General features: G+C 40.4%; 1 protein-coding gene across 2 annotated transcripts in view; it reads left to right on the forward strand.

Moving 5' to 3' along the window:
• The window catches only part of WDR11 (WD repeat domain 11), a 54,636-nt gene extending 36,884 nt beyond the window's left edge, over positions 1-17,752 (forward strand). The window contains exons 15-29 of one of the 2 annotated variants that reach the window (XM_027112791.1): positions 20-144; positions 843-990; positions 5,165-5,271; positions 5,697-5,811; positions 6,192-6,363; positions 8,685-8,793; positions 9,732-9,794; positions 10,917-10,982; positions 11,759-11,936; positions 12,561-12,656; positions 13,177-13,342; positions 13,859-13,956; positions 14,398-14,543; positions 15,313-15,392; positions 16,808-17,752. In XM_027112791.1, coding sequence (XP_026968592.1) covers positions 20-144; positions 843-990; positions 5,165-5,271; positions 5,697-5,811; positions 6,192-6,363; positions 8,685-8,793; positions 9,732-9,794; positions 10,917-10,982; positions 11,759-11,936; positions 12,561-12,656; positions 13,177-13,342; positions 13,859-13,956; positions 14,398-14,543; positions 15,313-15,392; positions 16,808-16,965 — 1,827 coding nt within the window. In that variant the 3' untranslated portion in view covers positions 16,966-17,752. Of the gene's footprint in view, positions 1-19; positions 145-842; positions 991-5,164; positions 5,272-5,696; positions 5,812-6,191; positions 6,364-8,684; positions 8,794-9,731; positions 9,795-10,916; positions 10,983-11,758; positions 11,937-12,560; positions 12,657-13,176; positions 13,343-13,858; positions 13,957-14,397; positions 14,544-15,312; positions 15,393-15,983 lie in introns of both variants that reach the window. The other variant, XM_027112790.1, reaches the window with a different exon arrangement.
• Positions 17,753-19,104: the final 1,352 nt, after the last annotated feature.

Here is a 19,104-nt window from a genome sequence, read left to right on the forward strand (position 1 = left end):
GTCTGTCTCTGCTTCACAGGAGTGGTCACCTTCTCACAACTTGAAGAGCCTAAGAAAGAAACAGCTGGCTACCCGAGAGGCCATGGCCCGCCAGACCGTGGTGTCAGATACAGAGCTGAGTGTTGTTGAGTCATCTGTTATCAGGTACCCTGTTTCCGCCCCTGTCATTTGTAATAGCCAAGTCATGGTTGGGAAATTGACAAGTGTCATCCCAAGGCACCTCTAGTCTGCTTTTGAACATACGTTGGTGTTTCAGTACATGCTCATATTACTATAAAGTTAGTTTTAGTATTGCATTGCTTGGTGCAGTTTGCAGCAGTAACCTGTGCAGTAACACCTACACATCAGCACCCGTTAGTGAATATGATCATTCTCAGTGCCCTTCTGCTCCATAAACTTCAGCTTCTGAAATTCAAATGAATGTAGCATGAATATCCAGATGGGTCCCATTGTCATTTATGTTCACCAAAGGAAATGTATTAGGGATTCTAACTTAGGTACCACCCCACCCCCATCCCCACTAAATTTACAAATAAAAAACTTCAGAGAGAATGATGAGTCGAGGTAAGGCCTCTGTTCTGCAACAGAAACAGCAAAAAGGATTTTTTTCCTGTGTGAGGTCTAGATCACCACATTTTTCTGTGCAGGGTAAGTGTTCACTCGTGGCATTCGGAGTAATTTGTGTTTTCCTGTTATTACTAGGCAAAGATTAGTTTCAGCCTTTCTTTTTTTTTTAAATGGTTTTGACCCCCTGTTAATGCATCTGTATTTGGGGTGAGTTAATTAATTATGTCACTTGAGGGAAAAGAAATATCTTTATCTTATTTTCCTCTATCCCAAAGCTTGTTGCAGGAGGCTGAGAGTAAATCTGAACTCAGTCAGAACATCTCTGCCCGGGAGCATTTTGTGTTTACCGATAATGATGGCCAAGTTTATCATCTCACTGTTGAAGGAAACTCAGTGAAAGAAAGCGCTCGGATTCCACCAGACGTGAGTCCAACCTGTGATTAAATCTTCATTAAGATTTCTTATTAAAGTCCTTATTGGTTCTATATCCAGTGAAGCCATAGTTGAGTTTGAAAACTCTCTCAGAAAAGTGTAATGTAAATAAACTTTACTAAGGAGCTATTAGCACTGATTAAACTTGTTCCATACTGCTAGAGAATAGCATTATAACTGTTTCGATTAAATACTTAACCGTGTGTTACTCATTTTTATCACTATAATAATCCATGAGGAATTATTTACATTTTATCTGTGACAAGACTGAGGGAGAGTGAGTCACTTTCCCCAGTTGCCCAGCCTAGTGACATGGCAGAGCAGCATTTTAAAGCCAGGTCTGTCTGTCTGACTCTAGTTTCTCTTCTTTCCATTTCAAGCATTACCCTGAAGGATTTGACTAAAATCTAGTATTATTTTTGGGTAATAGTAATCAGGTGATAGGTATAAAAATATTTATTAATATTTACTAACATATATATCCTCCTGTGGGCTTGTGGAGTTCTCTAATCAAGGTTTTGTGGTTAATTGTGTCAATGTGTATCTCACAGGTTGTTTTTAATGGATGGATGAAGAAAATGTTTTTGTTAACGAATAATACTATAACCGTTAACTGGAGGATGAGATGGTTTTTTAAATATATATATATTGATTTAAAATTGCCATCTAAAAATGGAATGTTGTAGGCGAATGCCAACCCTCATGAGGTTGCATGAGGATGTTGGCTGGGGCAGGGGATCCCCTTCCCACATGGCTCACTCACATGGCTGTTAATGCTGGCCGTGATGAGAGGCCTTGGTTCTTCCTCACATGAACCTCTCCATAGGGCTGCCTGAGTGTCCTCAGATATGGCAGCTAGCTTCCTCCAGAGCGAGTGATCAAAGAGAGAGCAAAAGAAAGCTGCAGTGTCTTTTAGGACCTCGTTTTCAGAAGTCACATTTTCACAGTATGCTGTTGGGTCACTGTTCATTGTGAGAGGTGACTACCAAAGGACGTGAATACCAAAGGCAGAATCAGGTAGGGGGGTTGGCCTCTTAGGGGCTGGCTGCCACATCTTCCTTATTAACAGCTTTAGAAGAATTGAGGGCATCCAAAAAACCTTCATTGATAAAAATTGAAACTAGCATGCGAAAGTGCTTTTCAAACTGTAATTACATTTTTACTGTTATATAGAACAAGTCATATCTGAGACTTAGTAATGTCTATTTTAAACTCTCTAATATTGCCAAAAGTTTTCACTAGTGTGAAAATAATGCAAATGTGAAAAATTGATATTTGGTAGTTATAAGTAGGAGCAGTAACTTTAAGTGTGTAGCAAGAAGAGCTACGGTTAAAGGGTGTGGGCATAAGAGTTGCAGTGTAATGAGCTGTCCTCTGGAAAGTCAGTTTGCTTTCTTAGTAATATTCAGAGCTCCTCTAGACTCCAGAGAAGGACCCATCTGAACTCCGACAGTGGCACTTGCAAATAGCTCAGTCTCTTTGTTTTCTAATCACGTCACATTTGAGATTAGAATAGAAATAATCCAATAATTTTTGAGATTCTAGTTCCCCCCCACCCTAAAAAAAGTTTAAAAATTTTGAACATTAGACACATGAATTTTTCTCTTTGTAACTGCTTCTTTCAGGATTATTGCACCACACAGCTTTTAAGATTCTACACTGTTTTATGGAGATCTGAAGTCAGGATACAGCAAGTCTCTATTCTGCCTGCCAGATCATTTTATTCCACAGCTAGAAGCAGCTTCCTCAGGGAATGACCATCCTAATAAGGATCCAGCCTTATTAGTGAAATTAGTGCATATTTTAGAGCACATTATTTTTAGGGAAAGAGAATTAAGCATCTACTATATAAAACATGAGAAATTGGTTTTGGTTCATTATTTTTATTTGCAGTAATCAAAATATTTTTCAATGACTAATAAATATGTAGAATTTAGGCAGAGGTTTTGTTTGTTTATTTTTTTATTTTTTATTTATTTTTTTATTTTTTTGCGGTACGCGGGCCTCTCACTGTTGCAGCCTCTCCCATTGCGGAGCACAGGCTCCGGACGCGCAGGCTCAGCGGCCGTGGCTCACTGGCCTAGCCGCTCCGCGGCATGTGGGATCTTCCCAGACCGGGGCACAAACCCGTGTCCCCTGCATTGGCAGGCAGACTCTCAACCACTGCGCCACCAGGGAAGCCCTGTTTGTTTATTTTAATCCAATATTTATCTTACCCTCCTCCCAAATGTAAAGTGTTAAACATTTGTTTTGAGTTGAAACTTCCCCTGAGTTTTGGCCCCAGAACTAACAGTATATAAAAATGGAAAAGAAGCAGAAAGCTTGACATTTTAAATTATGTTCTCATGGAGAGTTTATAGTTGACTGACTGCCTTTATTCAGAAAACCAGAATAGCAGGAGAGAATGAATATCTTTGCTTTGCTGCCAGCCTTACTTCTGATCTTTTGAACATCATATTTTACACGTAGGCAACATATCAATGTCAACTAATAATACTCTATCATAGAGTTTTAAATCTTACACTGGTTCTCTTGGGATTATTTGGAGCCACAAAGCGAGTTTGTGCCACATCCTCTGAAAGCACCTTAGACTTTCCATATGGTTTATATCCCATCAACAAGCTCTTAGGTAGAAAGGTCTGAGCTGTTTAATTGTGCAGTTGTATTAATACATCACTTGTAATTCTAAGCTGGTAACACTGATTTCTGGGCAAATTTAAACTTTAATATTCTAATTTTTAGAAGTTAGAAACTAAGATTATAAAATGTAAAAAAAAATTTAAGACTGAGAAAGTAAATTTAAAGGCAAATTCTTAAACATTCTGTTAATATGGTCAGGAGAATAGAAATAAGATCTTTATACTATACAGAACTCTATTTAACATAGCTTTCTAAGTTTTTTATTAATTGAATTCATTAAAATACTTAATCCAATTTTTTCTTCTGTTTCTTGACTAACACTATGATTTACGCAGTATTTGGTGTGTGTGCAAGTCTACTAATAGCCAGTTTGGCAAACCCTTGGAGCTTTCCTCCTTCTTACTATCGATGGCATGAGAGCTAAACACGTGAAGTTTTACATTGTTCTATAAATTAAGAAACAAGATTTCTTTTAATATAAGTAGACAATAAGTAGAAAAGTAATTGAGCAATAATATTATTTAATAGCTAACATGTATTGACTGTTTACTCTGTGGCAGGCATTGTCATAAAGCCTTTACCTGTAGAAATTTATTAACAGTAATAGGAACTCCTCAAGTTCTGTGAGCTTACCGTACTTTATTGATGATAAATTCTAGACACAGAAAGATTAGTAAACATGCCCCAAATCACACAGCAAATTAAATGATAAAGCTTGGATTCAAGCCCAGGCAGCTGACCCCAGAGCCCAGGCTCCTCGGCTCTCCATCACATGACCTCTGTGCATGTGTTAGATCTTGAAGCTCCTTTCTCCCCACTTGGATTTATTACAGTAGTGTTTCATTCTTATATTTGTGTTTCCCTGTGTAACTTCTCTGCAGAGCCTTCTGTGAATTCAAATTGTGCAGATGCCTTTAATACCCAGTATCTCTTCACCTTCCTTATTCCAGAAGGTATCAGTGAAGCTCTGGATCCCCTTTTTCTTTCTTTTGTTTTAATTGAAATATAGTTGGCATACAATATTATGTTAGTTTCAGATGTACTACATAGTGATGGATCCTCTCTTTCAATAGAAAAATTGCTGAACAATTAGCTGTGAAACAGCTTTAAGTTTCCCCCAGAATAGATTTATTTATCCTTTTGCAGTGAGGGATAACTTGGAGACGGGAGCTCTCTTGAAAGGGTGTCCTTTCCTTCTCTTATTTTCTTCTTTTAATTTTCTTTTCTCTGAAGTAGTTCTCCCTCAAAAGACATCCCTTTTCTATAAACCTAGTTCAGATAACAATGTCTATCTAATTGAACTCTCCTGGTTCTTCTTAGTTGAAATCGAAATGCTAGGTAGCTCTCATAGTGTCTGAACTCTGTTAGTGTTTGATGACATTCTTACTAAAGCAAAACCATTTTTAATTAGGTTTTATTAAAATATCTTTATTATTTTATCACAGTTATTAAATAAAGATATTTCTCTGTTATGACTGCTTATCAGTGGTGAAATTGATGTGTATTTGTTGCTGTTGTTTTCTAGGGAAGTATGGGTAGTATTACCTGCATCGCTTGGAAAGGTGATACATTAGTTCTTGGAGATGTGGATGGAAATTTAAATTTTTGGGATTTGAAAGGCAGAGTATCCAGGTATGAGTCAAAAATGCAATCGTGTTATTTGGTTTAAAAAAAAATCTCTTGGTACGGTTCCATTGGAGGCTTGTGACTTGGTAATAAGCAGGGTCACCAAATATGGTCATGTGGAGCTTGGACCATTGGGTCTCTTGTCACTGAACTTGGGAGGAAGGGCCTTGAGCCAAACTCTGGAACATTCATAGAAGACCCTTATCTGCAGGTGGCTCATGCAGAAGTCCTGGGACACTATTCCAGCCATTGTTAAAGAGCAGACACTTTCTCTTATACGTGGCCCCTGTCCCAGAAAGCAGAGATTCTCCTGTCACATCACTAGACCTTGTCAAAAACAGAAATAGAAAGAGACATTGGACATATCTCTTGATGATGAGATATTACTCTGCTTCATATTGGTGTTTTGGTTTTTGTTTGTTTGTCCTCAGAGGAATACCTACACACCGAAGTTGGGTGAGGAAGATTCGTTTTGCCCCTGGTAAAGGAAACCAAAAATTAATAGCAATGTACAATGATGGAGCTGAAGTATGGGATACTAAAGAGGTAGGCCCAGCTCCACGTGGGTACACTGCAAATGAAGCTGCTGGCCACAGGAACTATGTATTTTTTTCTTCCTTCTGATTTAGCAATGAAAACTATGTAATGGGTTTGTCAAGCTTATTAAAAGTTTTCTTCCTTTAAAGTTTTTCTTTCGCAGTATTTCTGTTTTAAAGGTGATAGCTCAACAGATTTTTAATGTTATCACTATCTTTGGGACCTTTAACATGCAGTCTGCATGTGGAAGGTAGACTGCCAAAGACTGTTCAGTTTTGAACGTAAACTGGACCTTTGCCACAGACGCTGTCTTTCCTTGACTGTTTAATCCAGAATGATTAACATCTTTCTTTTCTTTGTGAAAGTGACAATCAAATTCACTCTTGAAGGTTCAGATGGTGAGCAGTTTAAGAAGTGGAAGAAATGTAACCTTTCGGATACTGGACGTGGACTGGTGTACATCAGATAAAGTGATCCTGGCTTCAGATGATGGGTGTATCAGGGTCCTGGAGATGTCCATGAAGTCCACCTGTTTTAGGATGGATGAACAGGAGTTAACTGGTATGGAGTTCTAGGGAAAGGATGCTTGGAAACCTGTCTTTATTTTGCACCAACTGCTCTCTTCAGGGGAGAGAGATGCTTCTGTTTCATCTCAGTCTTGCTTTCTAGGAATCTGAGTTTAAGAAAACATTATATATTAACTTAAAGCTTGAGTGTTTTTATTGCTGAGATGCTAGACTCTTTGTAACTGCAGACGTCAATCATTCCCTGACTCTGGTTTACCAAGCGCCCCTTCCTTGACCCTTTTCTGAGTGCTCTGTCAAAAGATCAAAGATGTTTACATTTATAAAAATAGCTTCCTCAGACTTTAGGAGAACTCATTAGAGGACATAAATCTAGTGATAAGGTGCTGCTGGCTTTTTAATAGTGAGCCTTATATCTTTCTCAACCATGCATCATGGAGAAATCACTTCGGAAAGTGTTCTGAGTATCATGAATTTTGATGCCCATCTTATGACTTGTTAAAAGGCCAGTCAAAACAAAATTGGATGATTGCACTACCTTACCCTTTTTTGTATGGTTTTGTATGGTTTATGCTTCGAGATTTTTTTCCCAGAATGAAAAATATTTTAGCAAAAATAACTGTGACTGTAAAAGAAGGATGAGAAGTTTGTGAATGCACCCATCAATCTACTTGAAAATCAGACTTCCTTCATTAAGTTTTCTCCAAGCATATATTTGGTGTACACTCTAAGCTATCTGATCTGTAAAAAATTTCATTAGAGAATTGTTTAGTCATTTATTGAGTTTCATCTTAGAAACTGTCAGCTCTGGGAATTGTCTGTACCTTTGTAGAGTCAATCTTTGGCACATTCAGAGGCAATAGTGTTTTGAAAACCTGCCCCTTCGTGTTATGTTTGTGCTTGAGGCACTACCAAGTTGTTTGTGTTGGCTGGGCTACCTTACGTTAGGAGTGCTTTTGTTTTTGTCACTGTCCCACCCTGCCACTGTATTTGGGAACCACCACTTCTTATTCTGTAACCGTGTCTGCCATCTGCTGAGGCAGAAATTGAGCATTGCATTCCCATATCTGTCCTTGAGACACCTGCCAGCTCTGCGGAAGTAACAGGACTTCCTCCTAGGGAAGGACAGGCATAGATACTATTTTAAACATAAAGTTATTAAGGAAATGGAGGGAATTTCAAGGATGATTTTTCTTTTAGTTACTAATTCTAGGTAAAGAAGTGTGCAAATATAATCTAAATGTTTGAGAAGCTTTTCTTTGACCTTTAACTTAAAATTTGTATCTAAAAATCTCCATAGCCAGGGTACTTATTTTTAAATTAAACTGACTACAGAATTAGAGCCCGTCATTAGCACATGTTTAATACCATACCCGAACGGCTGGCCTGCAGCCAGATTTTAGATCACAGTTTTCTTTTAAAGTTTTCCTAATACTAAAAAAAAAAAAAAAAATTATTCCTATCCAATCTCTGTTGGTGTGACCTCAGCCAGAAAGGGAAAAATTTTTAAATTATAATGGGGAAAGGACAATAAAATTGTGCATATTTCCACATATTGAACTTTAAACTCAGAACAACACTCAATAAATGTTAAAGAATAAAAACTGGTGAGAGTGTAAATATGGAGTTAGGAAAAAGATGTCTGTGTTTGCTGCCAGATATGTGCTGATTTGAGCTTGGAAAAATATCAATCTGTTTGATATAATATTCCTATTCTGAGGAATTAGAAATGTATTTTGGACTTACTGATGTCGGATAAAAATAAAATCATTTGAGGTCATGTGCAGTGATATAATATTTAATATATTTTCTTCAACTCTCCTTGATGACAAGTAGAAAAATCATAATACATCGATTCAAATACGTTTTCTTAGAATAGCTTAGATAGTCTTCTTCTTCCACCTGGCCTTTATTTACATTTGTCTGATACCTCCCCCAACCCCCCATAAAGGGGGAGGTCAGACAAATGTAGAAAATTGGAATCCCTGTTTTTGAGTTGGAGAATCCTTCTTGCCCACACTGCCTATTATCAGGGGCATAAAATGGCATAAAACAATATTCTTTTTAGCAGCATCTAAAAGGAATTCAAGAGTATGAGACTTTAATAACATTTAGTATGATGCTGTTTCCAAGCACTTTAAATAGTATCACTATGGTGTCAGAGACTCTTCAATCTTGCTTTCTCCCCAACTCTTAGCCCCTGTGTCGTAAGTAGTGATTACATTGAATATACTCTCTGAGTTGCCACCAGACTTACACACCATTCTCTGCTGACTTCTCTGTAAACTGTCTACAGCTGAAGCTTTATAGTAGTATAAAATTTTCCTTATTAAAAGCAAAAACTGTTTTCTTGTCTAGAACCCGTGTGGTGCCCGTATCTCCTTGTTCCAAGGGCCGCCCTCGCCTTGAAAGCTTTCTTATTACATCAGCCTTGGAACGGACGGTATTCTTTAGACATTTCTCATGTGTAAGTTTTTTTGCATTTTTGTTTTCCTTTCCTAATTGATTTAAGATTGAAGGACACCCATGAAAATCAGCAGTGACCTGTCTCCAGGGCCTATAGGGATTGCAAACTTAAAACCGAGCTGAGGCAGTAATGGCAGACACACTAAAAGAATCACTGATTTGCCTCTTGTCTTCACCCCTCTGGGGACTTTGGGGAAGCGTGAGCCTGTGGACAGCTGTGAGTACACGTGCTGCTCTCAGGTGGCTTTGTGGTAGTCTTACTGTCTGAACATGGGGCATGGCATACTGAGTGTGAAGAGGGCCAGTTGAGACCAAGAGGAATTTGGGGACAAGATTAATTCTTTTTAGAAGCAGCATGAAGGGGCCTACTTCAGAGGTATTTTATGTTTTATAGTCTGCCTCATTGCAAAAAAATATTCACATTATTAGTGGTTATTAGTTAAACTACCACAGGTGTTACAGGACTTATGCCATGTGGAATGCACAGATAGGCCTGGGTTAGGGGAATTAAAAAGATAATAATATGATGAGGTATCTTTTCTCCAAGAAGTATCTACTTAAAGAAATGAATGGTCATTTTGCAGAGCAGAACAAGCAGATTCCTTTAGTCATTGCTAAGTTCCTTATTAACATGAATCTAAATCTAATAGTTTTTAGAGCTCACTGATCAATTTTCTGGTTTCTTGAAGGCCAAGGAGACTTTACTCATTTCTTGGTTTTGACTAAATAACATAAAAGCAGACATTAAAGATGATTGGTAGGTTCCTGAGTAGACTGTTGCTGTTTTGGTCTACAACCAGGTTTTTAACCAAGGACTACAAAGAAGTTATTTCTATATTAATACAACTTTTTTTCTGGTGAAGAAATAAATCGTAAGTGAAATAAATAAATTGTAAGTGAAGAGAAAATGAACTCATTTAAAATCTTTTCTTGGTACAGTGATTATCCAGAAAATGAAGAAATAAAGAATCTCCTTCAAGAGCAGTTGAACTCATTGTCTAAGTAAGCACTCTAACTATGTTTTATTAGAAGATAAGGTTATGAAAAAGAAAAACATAATGATTTAGGCTTTTTAAAATTAAAATAAGCTTTGTTTTAGAAAATATTTAGTAGCCCACGGAGAGACCATTCTGTTCACAGAGGTGACTTTCGAATCTTTGTCTTGTGGAAGTAAGGTTCAGATTGCTGTGCAGTGGACGTCTTATAGCTCAGCCTGCCTCCAGCGCAGGTCCCCTGCGAAGCCTCGTGTTAGAGGGTGTACACAGGGCGATTCTTGTGTGTCCGCTTCCCTCTCCTAAAGTGAGCTCTCTGTGTCAGGAGCTGTGTGTGCACTATTCTGGCTAAGAAATTAACATGCTCCCTAGAGCCAAGAGCATTTAAAAATATGTACTGGGAATAATATTGGAAAGGAAGTAGAAAAATATGGGTCCACAAGGAGTTCTTGGTAAAACATAACATGTTTTTGCAATCTAGACTCTGCCACATGTATTTTAATACTTAATAAATTAACGATAATAGAATATTTTATTGATGTCAAATTCGAAATAATTACTTTATTGTTTTCTCTCTTCCAAGGTTAGCCTTTATGTTTAAATGGAAAAGAATAGATTTAAAGACTATCTTCCCTTCTTCCTGATTTATAAATATTCTATATTTGGCTATTTTAGAAATAGCAATTTATAAAAACACTAGCCTTTCTTCCTTAAATATTTTAATTTTTGAATACGTTCAAGAATAAATTCTGAATGCATCGTCTCTAAAGTATGTACTGTTCCTGATGATTATCAGCAAAATCGTTTTATCAACAATGACATTCTTGTTCCTATAGTTAGACAGCTGTTCATACTTTTAAAAACATGAGTTGAACTGCTTCGAGAAGCAAGAAGGTGAATCACAATTAGAGCCTTAAGCTGTGGTGGTTGATGGGTACTGCTTCTCCAAACCTAGATACACTCTAAGCCCTGTAAGCTTTTGCAGTTTCAGGGTCACAGCAAAGTGAGTTCTTTTGTAAGTTCTAAGCATACCCTTTGGGTAGGATGTTTCATTTTAAGAGTTACTGATTTATCTCCTTTGTTGTTGGATTCAAAAATATCGTCTTGCCTTTGTCTGCATTCCTGTCCGCAGTGACATAAAGAAACTCTTACTCGATCCGGAATTTACTCTCTTGCAGAGATGCCTGCTTGTTTCAAGGTAACTGTTTGAAATGTTTTGTGTAAGACACAGGGAATTTCAGGTTAACTCATTTCTTTTATTAAGGTTGTTAGTTAAGACCAGACTCTTTCGGATTTTAGAAAATATATCAGTTCATCCTTTATAGTTGGCTTACAATTAATTTTGAAAGTAGTACTACAAATAGGAAAAAAAAACCTCACATTTTAAGCATGAGATCTAGGCCTTCTCTATTGAAAAGACTCCCTCCTACAGACAGCTTTTTAAAATATCAGCTACAAAGTGCATAAATATACCTATATATATTGGTGTACCAATATTGGTAATAAATGTACCAATAACTTATATTTAGAAGTAATAATCTCTACATTCTTACTGTACAGTAGAGTTGTCCCTTATAAAAAAAGACATTTCCCTCCACTCCCCAGAGAATAAATAGCATATTATTTCCACACCTTATCTAGTCAGTTATTCCAGAGGAACTTCTTCCTTAGTTGGTCCAGATTGAAAGGTATGCTAATGGCAAACCAGGTAAATAATGGCCCAGGCTTAAGAACCATGGTGTTCCTCTTAACACAGAACAAAGGGGGATTTGGGTCTGAAGGGGCCTCATGCAGTCAGAGCCCTGTGCTGTTTGAGACCCAGTAACAGGGCTGGAGGACTTGCAGCTTCACCTCTTCCACCCAGCCCGGCACGTGGTCTTTCACATGCCAGCACCATGCTCCCAGCACTTGAAGCTACTGTGGGAAGTAGCTGCTGTGTGAGTTCAGTGGAAACTTTGGTTTCACCCTTGCCAGGCTTTACGGCGATGAATCGGAGCTGCACTTCTGGACTGTCGCTGCCCACTACCTGCACAGCTTGTCCCAGGAGAAGGCAGCAAGCACACCAGCTGCTAAAGAAACTGCTCCTTGGGACAAAGTGAACAACCCACTAGATATATGTTACGACGTGCTCTGTGAAAACGCCTATTTTCAGGTATTATGTTTCATATATTAAAAACCTTTAAAGCTCTGTCTTTGTAAGTATCTTAACCTTAGGAAACTTTCACACTAAGTAAAGGTCCATGTAATAGAAATGAGTCCCTTGGCACATTCACATTAAAGGATTGACTCAGTACTTGAAAAGCTCATAAATGTTTACAGAGTTTTTTAATAGACATTAAAATTTTATTATTAACAGTCTTCTAATTTTTTTGGTCTTAAAATTTTTTTTCAACTTGGTTCATTTTAATTTTCTCATTTTATTAATTTTCTATAAATAACAAACAATTTACTTGGTTTAAATTTGCTGTTCTATATATATAAAGGTAGTTTCATAATTTTTTTAACTTCCTGTAGAGTTCTAAATTACACATAGAGATGCTTCTTCCAGCCCTACTGAAGTGGCAGTTTCTGTAAGCAGACTTGCACACAGACTAGAATACATTCCAACACTGTTTCTCCTTAGATTCTTATTAAACTGTTAGATTTCTATGAAGCTGATTAATAACCTCAGAAGTCAAAGTAATGTTTACTAAAACGACTTTAAGTATAATTTAAATAAGTCAAAAGTTTTAAAATCCAGCCTCAATTTTCTCTCTCTTTTATTTTTCTACTCTAGAAATTTCAGCTGGAAAGGGTTAATCTCCAGGAGGTGAAACGGTCAACTTATGATCATACCAGGAAATGTACAGACCAGCTACTTCTCTTGGGTCAAGTATGTCAGTTTTTATAACTCTTTTCATGTTTCAGGGAGTTCCTAGTTGATTAGTAATTTACAGCATTACTTACACCACACACACACACACACACACACACACACACTATATAGTGTTTCCTTAAAAGTATAAGTATAAATTGTGCTTTCTTTCGAAATAAGACCAACAAACATTCTGAGAAAGCAAAGATATATATGGTTAACCAGCTTGTAATTTTGGCTTCCATAATGTCACATGAGGCCTAACTAGTTTTGTTTTGTTTTGGTTTTGTGTCTTTGAATTGACTGGCGCAAAGCTTACATAAGCACCTGTATAAACCAGAATGTGGTTTTACATTTGTCCTAAAGAAGCAGTGTTGTACTTTTGTTCAACTTGTATATATGTAAACAAAGTGTCCACGAACATTTTTGAGAAAAGTCCTCTTTAAGCTGAAAACTTCAGTGTTCCAAATTATGAATTTTAAAAGGTTATGTTGGAGGAAAATGGCCTCGTAATTAGAAGAACTGTTTCTCTTATTAGACAGACAGAGCTGTGCAGTTGTTATTGGAAACAAGCGCAGATAACCAGCATTATTACTGTGATTCACTGAAAGCCTGCTTGGTCACAACTGTCACCTCGTCAGGCCCCTCCCAGAGCACCATTAAGCTCGTGGCAACTAATATGATTGCCAATGGGAAATTGGCAGGTAAGGCATGTTTTGGGGTATATTCGTTAATACTCTGGAAAATCAGACCCACTCCTGGAAAGTAATTGGTTATTAGGGATATTTCTTTCTTTTTTATATACACTGGAGAAAAGTAGAAAGATTATTGCTAGCAGTTGATAAGATGACCATATAATTTAATCATCTAGACCAGAGTGCTTTTTAAAGAGTAAATGGGGCACTATTAATAATTGCCAAGACAATAGGCATAAATTGGATAAACCTGGGCACCCTAAATGCTGAAAACCAGTGAGTGAGGTAGGCTTTACTTGTTTGTTTTCTGGACTGTGTTTGTACTTCCAACCCTGTTCATTTGAGTGGTAACATTGTAAAGCCCTATTTTAATATTTTATTTTAAAATTTAAGTCAGTAATGTCTCCAATAGGTAGGTATAAAATGTCCAAGACCAGATGAAGTCAAATGGTGATTTTATCCTTTAGTGACTTGTCAGAAAGACAGCTCCAGTGTCACTTGTGGGGCTGCTGTTTTGTCTTCCAGAGGGTGTTCAGTTGCTCTGCCTGATAGACAAAGCTGCAGATGCCTGCCGCTACCTGCAGACCTATGGCGAGTGGAACCGGGCAGCGTGGCTTGCCAAAGTAGGTGATTCTAGTAGGTGCCTTGAACATTTGGGATAGAAAGTTCAGTCTTGAACTTTGGACTCAAGATTTAGAAGCATTTTTGTGGCTGCAAAGCGGCTTTGCGAATATTTTCTTGCAACTTTCATCCTCTTATTCTTTGAGTATAAATTACATTTCTGATTGCAAATTGGAGGTTGCATTCGTAGCAATTAAGTGAAAGCAGCTGCCTCCTCTCCCTACTGGGGTGTGAGCCCAGACTCAGCCCAGAGGTGTTGCCAGGCCTGTCGGCCCCGAAGGTGTGGGTCCCCGTCACTGCTGGTCGTGGTGCTGCAGCATCAGGGGGTGTGTAGTAAAGCAGAGCCGAGCTTTGTTTCATAGGTACAGATCCCATTTCGATTCAATTCTTTTCCTTTCTGTAGTGCAGGATGTCTCTGTTTTTAACGTGGGCGTCTTTCCCAGGTCCGTTTAAATCCAGAAGAGTGCGCTGATGTTTTAAAGCGCTGGGTTGACCACCTTTGCTCCCCTCAAGTGAACCAGAAGTCAAAGGCCCTCCTGGTCCTCCTCTCCCTGGGCTGCTTTTCCAGCGTGGCTGAGACGCTTCACAGGTACACCCAGTGTCCACAGCTGGTCAGGACCACCCGGGATTAACCACCTTACGCTGTCCTGAGGCTCTGCCGGGTGGAGGGTAGCCCTCGGTGTCAGGAGTGAAGGGAGAAGCATACATTTTAGGTTTATTTAAAAAAGAAACCTAAAGGGATGGAACAGTCTGTGTTTATCAGTTCTTCATTTGGTCTAGGAACTGTGTTATTTTCCTACCAATATGCTAGTCACACCTAACAGGTACCTGTTTAAAAAGAATATTAAAAAAGTCTTCAGAGAATTGGGGACAATTTGTCTTTGAGTAGAGCAACTGAGATGAAGGCTAGAAGGCAGTAGGAAGGGTGAAGAAAGTGTGGCGAGTTGGAGGTGTCCCCTCTGACAACCTTGAAGGGTAATTAATACTCATCACTTGTTATAGGACATTTTATTTATTTAAAATCTAAGGGAGGTAGGTTGAGGCAAATACTACAAAAGCTTACTTGTTAAATCTGGGCAGTGGGTACGTGGATCCTTGTCCTATCTCTGTAGATTTCTGTGAAATTCAACGATTTCACAAATTTTTTTTAAGTATTAATAAAAAAGAGTGGGAGGTTGGGGCGTGAGAATTCTCCCTTCCTTTCCTCTAAGCCGGGGCTGAGAACGGTGCTGGTGTGACTTACCCAGCACTCAGGCTTCCGAGGAGAGTGTGTACAAGTCTTTACATAGAAACACGCCCTGGGACGGTTCTCTCAGATACCATAAATTACAGCACCTAACTCGTGTTCTGTTGAGCAGCATGAGGTACTTCGACAGAGCGGCCTTGTTTGTGGAAGCTTGTCTCAAGTACGGTGCGATTGAAGTCAGCGAGGACACAGATATCCTTTGCCGGGACATGTGTGCTGAGGAGGAAGCAGATGCCGTAGCGGGTTTTAGAATCTCTCTCGGTTGTGCTGCCGGGGAAGAGCTATTCTATCGAGAAAGATCTGTATTCTGACCCTCCAGAGCCAGGAAAGAGGGAGAAACGAGAGGGAGGGAATCAGAAAGAAGGTTGTTGCACCACCGGCATCAGCTGTGAGATAGACGGAGGGTCAGGAAGGGCTGTAAAAGGGAGGGAGCCCGAATTTTGTAATGTTTTGTTTGAACTTAAAAAGAAGATAGAGGGGGCTTCCCTGGTGGCGCAGTGGTTGAGAGTCCGCCTGCCTATGCAGGGGACGCGGGTTCGTGCCCCAGTCTGGGAAGATCCCACATGCCGCGGAGCGGCTGGGCCCGTGAGCCATGGCCGCTAAGCCTGCGTGTCCGGAGCCTGTGCTCCTCAACGGGAGGGGCCACAACAGTGAGAGGCCCGCGTACCGCAAAAAAAAAAAAAAAAAAGAAGATAGAGGAAGACTAGTTTAGGAAAGGTAAAGGAGGCTGGAATAAATGCATATTGGAATAGAATAAAAAGAAAGACTTGCTGTTATCCATAGGGACAGTCTAACATGGAACAAGACACAGCAGCACTTCAGAGAGACGTGTCGTGCAGGCAGGTCACTGTGGTCCACGTATGACCAGGAGCATTTCAGTTCTTCTACCCGTCACTTGAGTTACATGTGTTTCTTTGAAAAGAATGAGCTTGAGAATCCAACTCCCAGGTCCTTGTTTTTGCAGAGGCCTTGTTGTTATATCATTGCACTTTTTCTTGAATTGTTACATTGTGGCCTCATTTCTACATGTCATGGTTTTGATTTTCTGTATAATTTTTTACAGAAAATTAAGCTGAACTCAGTGTCATATATCTAGGCACTGGGGAAGTTGGCTCTAGTTTGAAGGAGCCATTTTGGATATGAGAGCACAGTGGAACAGGGCTGTCTAAAATCCCAACACCCAGCTATCTGGAGCTCTTGCCTTGGGGCAGGCTTTGTAAATAGAAGCTCTCAGTGAAGCTCATCTGCCTCTTAAACCACCAGCCTCTCCGACTTTCAAATGGCATGAGGGTATGCACGTGAGTTTCACTTCTGTCATCCTTCTTTCTCCAGTCGTTGAGTGCATTTAGACCTTGGAGAATCTGGGAGGATGTTAGTTGGGTCTTGTAGAAGGACAGGCTCTGGGCTCAGCTGGTGCAAGTGCAGGGACATTACACACTGAGACATCACCTCCCCCTGCCAGGAGTTGCCCTCCCCCAGGGAAGAGGTACCTGTGCTTCTCCCGTGCTGCCCTCCCGTGGACACTCCAGCAGAGCTGGTCATTGTTTCCGGCCTGTGGGAAGCTGGTGGAGCCCTTTTTGCCCTTCTTTTCCTTAACTGTGGTTTACAGAAACTCATCTCCGCTATATATGCGGATTATGCCCGAAGTTTGAAGAACCTCGGTTTTAAACAGGGAGCGGTTTTTTTTGCTTCAAAAGCTGGAGCAGCTGGCAAAGATTTATTGAATGAGCTGGAGTTTCCTAAGCAAGAACTGACTGCAGAGTGACAGGTCAGCATGTACCATGGCACGCGGCCTCACGAGCAGTCGGCCGGGACGTTGGTCTGGCTGTGGACGGTCACAGCCCAGGCTCATGATGATGCCGTCCCTGCCGGGGTCCTTGTGGGCTGTTTCACTACATGTGCACAGCAGTATGTGAACGTTTATGCTGTCAGGAGCAGGTTCTAGGACCTGTATTTATCTCAGACAAAGATGGGAACGCTTCAGATTTTGAAAGTATAACATTTTATACTTTTGGAGACAGTTTTAAGAGTCCCTGGAAACACTTTTAATTTTTTTAAAACTTAAGATCCGAGCAACTGAATTGCTTTTCTCATTGACTAGATTAAAATCTATAGTAAAAGTAGTTTGTGAGACCGATTCTGAAATCTGTGCTTTGCCTGTGTTTATATACAGTCATTCCAGGTACAAACAGAGCAGAAACATTTAAGCAGTAAACGTGACTTACCATAGCATTCCTTGTTTTCTTACCTTGAAAACAGAACTGTTGATTTCCTGATTTAGGCAGCTGCTAAATTTTGTAATTTCAGGTTCGTAGGCTCATAGAGAAATTGTAAGCTTTATGTTTTGTTCCAGTATGTGGAGTCTTGTATATTTTGGATTTTAACTCCAGTGATGTGTTACAGTAACCTCCTCTCTGAAGGCACTGTTCTTTAATATTCTTTGCTTTCTTCCAATGACTGAACTATATGAGATGTGACTGCTATAAATTATCGCTAAAAATTTAAATGTGTATAATTTACAGAAATGATAAATAAAAAGGGACTTCATCCCAGCCAGGCCTTTGTGTTCTCTGAGCTGCTGCGCACCAGGCCGGGTGCTGGGCTGGTGCCTCAGGAGTCCGTCGAGCTGCCGGCCCTCCAGCATCCGAGCCACTTTGCTGAACCCGGAGAACCTGGGCTGCGGGGGCTTGGGCCCCAGGATAGAGCTGCCTCTGAGTTCCTGGGTGGGCAGGGCTTGGCTTGTGGCTCTCAGAGGTGAGGAAATGGCCTTCCTGTCTTCTCCTCCTGCATGTCCACAGTGGCACGTATCGTAACACCCACCAGGAGGTGTTTTTAGATAAAATCGTAGTCTCTGCCCTTAGATATCAATCAGTCTGCCCCATCGGACAAGGAACTGAGGTCCATGGAGAGGAAGAGCCTGTCCTGGGATTGCTTGTCCCCAGGCCAGTGCTTTGGGTAAATGTCCTAGCAGAAACCCATCCACTGGCCCTGTGATTGGCCAGCCTTCTTGCCCTCTCTGTGCCTGGGGGGTTACACAGAATTTGGGAAGGCCATGGGCAAGCCCAGCTCTCTTCATATTGTTTATTCGTTAAATGCTTGTCAGGATAGACTTAATTCAGCCGTCAATTAGCTAAAGGAGAGAAGAATGCTGGCCTTAGTAAGCAGAGAGAAAAAAGAAGAAATTCCAGCATAGGGCACCTTGGAAGTTAAATGTGCTTTGGAGTAGAGGCCAGCAGATAGGCAGCGAGCTGTCGCCTGACTGTGGGAATGGAGGAGCGGACCAGGCGCAGCTTGGCAGCAGCGGAGCAGAGAGGCCCGAGAGCCTGGAACGTGTCACAGACCGGCTGGTGAGCATGGCAGCCAGTCTGTGTCAAGACGCCCCTCTGGTGAGCATTCGAATTCAAGGGCAGGTGAATCACATTCACAGTCAGTCTTTCTGAACCTCAGCTTGCCTTCCCACGGAAGGTCTTTAAGCACATGGTGTTATCAGTGCATTAGCAAAGGAGGCTTCCCAGGGTGACACAAGCAGCGGCAGTTGGGAAGGAGAGTGACCGTGACTTCAGGTCAGCAGGTGTCTCCCTGTGCAGGTCCCCACAGGTGTGCTTGTCAGGCCCTTGGCCCTTCCCTTGGCAATGAAGGAAGCCTGGGTGGAGGGGAGAAACCTGGTCTGGTGGGCAGGGGCTTCTGCGCAAGGGAGGCCCCGTGTGAGACCACTCCTCTGGCTGCTCTCACAGAGCCATTTCCTGTCGCTCACTGTTACCTTTTTCCTGTTCGGTCAGTAATTGTTCTGCGGGTGGTGCCCGCTCTCGGCCTGCCCGCACTCTTGCTTTAGGTATTTCCATTGCTTTGAAGGTGGAAGCAGAACCTTTTGTTCTTCTAAAATAGATATCAGAGCAGCATCAAT

The sequence above is a fragment of the Aethalodelphis obliquidens genome, unplaced genomic scaffold (genome assembly GCF_003676395.1).
Source record: "Aethalodelphis obliquidens isolate GAN/ISIS:26980383/991018 unplaced genomic scaffold, ASM367639v1 scaffold11, whole genome shotgun sequence".
NCBI classification, from domain to species: Eukaryota; Metazoa; Chordata; class Mammalia; order Artiodactyla; family Delphinidae; genus Aethalodelphis; species Aethalodelphis obliquidens.